General features: G+C 34.2%; 1 protein-coding gene across 6 annotated transcripts; it reads right to left on the reverse strand.

Annotated features, from left to right (window-relative positions):
• Window positions 1-346: 346 nt before the first annotated feature.
• On the reverse strand, window positions 347-5,715 carry LOC100775305 (zinc finger protein 4). 6 transcript variants are annotated; one of them, XM_014775659.3, is made up of 2 exons: window positions 5,600-5,715; window positions 347-1,480 (listed from the first exon to the last, which is right to left on the reverse strand). In XM_014775659.3, the coding sequence occupies exon 2, from the start codon at window positions 1,385-1,387 to the stop codon at window positions 638-640; it is 750 nt and encodes a 249-aa protein (XP_014631145.1). In that variant the 5' UTR covers window positions 1,388-1,480; window positions 5,600-5,715; the 3' UTR covers window positions 347-637. The 6 variants fall into 6 exon arrangements, with proteins under 6 accessions (XP_014631145.1, XP_014631143.1, XP_014631144.1 ...); XM_014775657.2 differs by having other exon boundaries at window positions 5,171-5,679; XM_014775658.3 differs by having other exon boundaries at window positions 5,224-5,672.
• Window positions 5,716-6,000: the final 285 nt, after the last annotated feature.

The following is a 6,000-nucleotide window of genomic DNA, read 5'->3' on the forward strand; positions in this document are numbered from 1 at the left end:
GAGGATTATGTGACAAACTAGAAAATGTTATTTTCAAACAATCTCTGTAAACTATAATCTTTTTAGTTTTTAACGAGGTGAGTTGAGAAATCAATTCCTCACTTGAACATGTGACAACGTGAGCTTAATCATAGGAATTTCCATTTAGATTCGAACTCCTGCAAGAAAAATCCACCAATTATTGCTAATTGAATCACATTCATACCTCATGTTTCCGTCAAACAGTGCATCACAAACACATTTTTTTAGATATAAAACATTAGTCCATTATCCTGAACGCTGTATCATGGTTCATGAATAACGAAGTAAAATACATATGAGAGGAAACCATTAATAACATGTGAGATTAAAATAAGCTAAAATCGCCATTGGAAATACACATCTCACTGTACAATGCACGCCCTATTAATTAATAATTTCATGTCTGAAGAGAATGAAATCAAAGACTAAAAAATCTCAAGAGAAGTGATACATACACACATAAAAACTCTGATAATTAAATCCCTCACAATGAAAATGAGTGGTTGAGAAAATTTTGGCTGAATGCAAAGCAATGGATGAGTCAGTTCTTAGCCACTTATTTATTACTTTGTGAGGCCTTTGCTTGTGTATGTATCATCATTCTTAAGCCTTAAACTTAAAGCTTCAATGTGAGATCAGGAGATGTAGAAGCTTGTGGTGGAGGAGGCACCATTGGAATTAAACTAGCATTTGAACTTTGAGCATGTCCTACATTAACACCAGCTCCTTGTTGGTCTACCTGTCTGAAACTGCCAGGCCAAAAGAATCCAACATCATCATCTTCCACGAAAACCAGTGATCCAAATTGGTTTCTCTCAAATTTTGCAGCAGCTCTCATATCAGGAGCCCTCAGTGCTGCCGCGGAGGACGGCACGTGTCTTCGGTGCATTGCAGAATGAGCTTCAAGGCCAAGAGACCTGAAAGGTGAACCATGAAGAGGTAGAGATGCCAAGCTTGTATACCTCTCAGTGAACATCCCCATTCGCATTGCACGCTTAGCCATTGTCCTCTCCCTTTTGTGAGCATTTTGATGACCACCTAATGCCTGAGAGCTATAGAACTTCCTCCTGCAGTAGTTACAAGAAAAAACCCTTGGAGTTGCTGATGCTGAAGCAGGAGCTTCAGCTCCAACTTCACTGCTAGCATCACTTGAGCCTTTCAACTCGCCATCACCGGAATTAAAGTTGAGTGTCAAGTCAAGGGTAATAGAACCTGGATCAGTTTCATCCTTTGTGAGACAGGAGGAAGTGGTGGTGCTGCCCTTTTTAAGATCATGAGATGCTTCATGAAAGGATACATTTGAAGCCACTTGGCTGCTGCCTTCTGAATGATTTTCAGGTTCCAAGTTCAAGTTTGGAGTCATCATGTTTGTATGGACCTGCTATGAGTTAACTTCTTTCCCTGAAGGCAGTGATGGAACAAATCCGTCACTTTGGTCAGCTTACCATGATACCATTACCTACATTTTGATTAAATACATTATTTGCTATGTAAAGTTGGGAATTTTGATTAACCATGCAAAATGGAACAAATTCAAGCATTAACTGCATGGATCATATACAGGAGAAGTAACTGCATGGATTCCATCATGTGAGCAAAACATATACACTAGTCTTATATCAATAAAATAAAAAATAACATTGCAGGAACATAAAAAGATATTAGGATTTCTATATTACTGATGATACTTCTGTGGAACATTCCTTCCACAAGACTAAGGAAATCAGATACATTTTGAGATGTTTACATGGTCAACATAATGCGAGTCATGTTACTCAAGTGCTTCAAACAGAGAGAATACAGAGAGTTATCATAGCTCAAGCCTTGAGCAAAACTGCACAAGTAATAATTGGCATATTTGAATTTCATCAAGATGCAGGCTCGGTGTATGAAGCATGAAAATCTCAAAGAAATCATAATCACATTCACATGTAACAGTTTCACTTACAGTAGTGCTTTTCCGAACAACATCTCACCCAAAAAAAAAGTTGCCAAATTTCTTGTTATCTAACAATTATCCGCTTTCATAGACTTAAAAATCATGGATAATAGAAAGTGAATAAAGCACAAGAGAATAGAAATTCATACCATAAAACAATCCTACCACATGTATTTTTCTAAATGTCAGTTATACAGTTGTTCACACAGTCCCTTTGAATCCAAAACATTTGGTTAATGCAGAATACTTTTTTACTTTTATTCTAAAAGAATTCCCAGAGGACAAACCTAAGTATGTTTCTTCGTTATGAACCAGACTACCAGAGGATATAACAATATATGAAACAGCAAACTTATAGCAGAAAAGAACTTTGCAAAAGAGGATATAACAATATGATAAAGGGAACTTGGGAAGTAAATATAAAAAATACTAGGATATGAGAATAAGGAGAAGACATGTAATATATATAGAAGTAATAGAAACAAACATTGCCGAATGAAGGTTAAATAGGAAAGACTAAACCAAAAGAATTCTTGTTAAGGATTACAAGCATACACAAGCTTATACTTCTTATAGCAGACATGAACCATCTTTGATAGATGATCGTTTCTGCTTACTAACCAGTTCTTCATAAATTAAAGAGGGCCATTACCTCTATTAAAGAAATTCAAAAGACGGAAATCGTATTACATGTGATACTATTATAAAGAAACTAACTAGCCGATGTATTGCAATACTAGATTAACTCATTTGCTTTTTAAGTTCATTTTTTTTAACCTGATAGCCTCAGACACACCAGGTGATGAATAGTTCCATTTCAAGATTTTCTTCCAAATTGAATCTGCCTTTCAATTTTGAACCTCTTTAACTTATGACTTATCCCTTCTACTGTTATAATACCTCACCTTACACACAGAAACTTGTGTAGGCCCAACACTAATAAAAGTGAAAGCTGAGTGTAAGAACACATTTATTTCACCAGAAGTGACTGTCTAAGGAAACTTCTGAAGTTCTAGTCAAAGGAAATTATCCAATAAATAAAGAAGCACTTTGCAGACAAATATAATTGCTTCTTGTTGCAGACCCTATTTTACAGAAAAATTTCAAGAATTATGCTATGCATTGCCACCTTACCCACATACTGTGCTACTAACTAACAATCACCATTAGTTGGTTGAACACACACTAACTCAAGAAACTCACCAATTATCAGTTACTCATGCTAGTTAATTGTTTTCTCCTGTCCACCAATGTTATAGGCCACTGTTGCAAGCCAACTAAGCAAGCATTAACAAAAACTAACAGCTAACAAAGTAGCATTTGTCGAAAAAAAAACGGATATAGTTTAATTCTCTATGGAAAACCAATATGGATAAAACTTTTCACTGAAAACTTTTTTCTGGAAAAATAACTTTGATCTACAACCGGCATGAACACAAATACTCACCTAAACTACTTAAGGAAAGGAAATAATTATGCTTGGGGTAAAAATTAATTATATTTACCAAAAAGAGGAAATGACCTTCAAACTATCATATTAGCAGTAACCTATCTTGCTAGGGAATTGGAAACTTAAGTTACAACAAACAAAATTTGGTTCTTCCCCTAAAAAACAGGGTCCTTAAATGAGTCCAGATGTTAATTCATGCATCTATGACAAAGCAATTTAAAAAAAGTAAGCAAATTGAGGGGTTGGGGGAATACACAATCAGATTCTACCTATGAAGAATTATAATGACTTTTTTATTTCATAATTTTTAAGCTTTTCATAACAACAATACAACAGAAAAGAAGCATATGTTGTATACAAGACAAGACTTAAATGCAAAATGTACCTTATGGACCTTATCACACACGAGACTTGAATGCAAAGTGTACCTTATGTTCCTTATCATATACTTAAATGACTATTATTATGTAATGCATTTCATATTTTTTTTCTAATTAGTAGAATCTGGCTAGTCTCTTGATGTTGAGCACCATTTTAACATTTTTATTTATTTATTTATTTAAGAGCGTGAATAAGACAACTCCAAGGGCTATTTAGTTGATCATAGCACAGTACACTCCATTGCTTCCAGACACTGTAGATTCCCACTTCATGTTTTCCTCCCTTTTTGCTAATTTAAGTTGCCTCTATGATGCACTAAATTAAGCAAAAGCATAAAAGTAGCATTTTGCATTGTCGGTTGTTGTGAACTATAACTATTCTGTCTTTCATCATTAGTAAATTGCAGAATTGTCATTCTCATATCACGAGTCTTAAGGTAGAGTACCATGCCAGATTTTACAGACATAAACCCTTTATCTGCTGGCAAAAGCAGATTATATTTTTAAAAATATACCGAGATGAAAAGGGTCATGTCAAGAAGTTTCTAGCAGTTGCTCCATGATAAAATTAAGATTGAAAAATGTATTGTTTATATCAGATAGGTTTAACAGAAGTTACGGATTAATCAGATGGAGTTATCTCCATAAATTTGAAAATTTTATCTCTTCCATGCTTTCATAGAAGTAAATTATATCCAGAGATTAACCACATAATTACAACATGTGTTATCAATTGGCATGATATACTCACTAAAAAGATAGATTTTCTTATAATAGACTAACTAACCACACAAAAACAGCTCCAAATCATGGAAATCAAACAGGTAATTAAAAGATTACAGACACTCATAAATTAAAGAAGGTAATTAACTATGGTCTAGAATGGTTATAGCAGAAAAGAAGATGAAAAACAGTAATTAAGAGTTACAAAAATCACTAAGCAATACAAATTACAGAAAACAGATGCTTTAAACATCAAATCAGAGGCTTTCCGTTGCTCCTTAAATCATAGATCTAAATTTTGATACTCAACTAGCTGGCTTAATCCTTCTCTTTCGTCACTAAGCTGACAATACTATAATTACCCATCTCAAAAACGGTTTCAAATTACCACAAAAACAAAAGACACAAAATCCTCAACATTAACAACATGACCTTGTAATTTCTTGCAAGCCAAAGTGGAGCTCCATGAAACTCCAAAACACAATAAAAGGAAAAGCAGCACAATAATTAAACAAAAGTGAAACAAAAAAAGAAGAGAGTGAAGGAAAAAAAAAAGCAGCAGAAGGATTGGCTTAAAATGCATGGAAGAATTAAAAGAAAGTGCATAGCCAAAAACAAATCTTTAGGTGATGAGATGGGTGAAAAAGAGGCACTTACATAACAAACATAGTACAGTACGATAAAAAAAAACTGCAGGCTCCTTCACTCACATGCTACTGCTAGTCACCTACTTTGCGACTATGAAGAGTGTCAGCAACAACCAACAATAGAGGGTACCATGTTTTTTTGCATCAACCAGTGTAAAGGGGTGAGTGAATAATTAAAAGGAGATAAGATCACAGAGAGAGAGAAAGAGTTATGTAATGGGAAAGAAGCATGGAAGAGAGAGAGAGAGATGGAAAAAAGTCAGATAACATGAAGACATGAACCACGTCTTTTGTCGATTTTGAGGTTCTATTTAGCTTTAACTGATAAGGGGCTAATTATCAGTTATGTTATTAGTGTGAACGTGTCTGTTGTGTCTGTCTCTCTGTCTCTGTGACTGTGAGAAGATGTTGTTAAAAAAGACCAAACCAAACATCATACCTGCCAAGACCCACCAGCTAAGGTACTCGAGCAGAAGACGCATGCTGCTACACAAAACGTGAAACAACTAATAAAATCAAATCGTGGCTAATAATTTTATCCATGTTTTATCTTCACAAATTCTCAGCATGGTCCCACTCCACTGTAAAGTCTCCACTTGAGCATAAATATGTAGTATCAGTATTTATTTTCCTAGTAACAATGATGTGAGTTTCATTTTTGTTGCCCATAATAATAGATCTAGTTTCTTTCAAGGTGGACAAAGGCACCTCTTTATTTTAATAAATTTATATGTATTTTTTTTAAAAAATTATATTTTGTATTTCTAATTTTATATGTTTAAACCTCTTAACTTATTATTTTCATACAAGAATAAACAAAATACATCTATTTATTTTAAT

The sequence above is a fragment of the Glycine max genome, chromosome 5 (assembly GCF_000004515.6).
Source record: "Glycine max cultivar Williams 82 chromosome 5, Glycine_max_v4.0, whole genome shotgun sequence".
Classification (NCBI taxonomy): domain Eukaryota; kingdom Viridiplantae; phylum Streptophyta; class Magnoliopsida; order Fabales; family Fabaceae; genus Glycine; species Glycine max.

What these genes read in the sequence shown, in the direction of transcription:
- LOC100775305 (XM_014775659.3), bottom strand. Translation starts at nt 1,387, where the DNA reads ATGATGACTCCAAACTTGAACTTGGAACCTGAAAATCATTCAGAAGGC.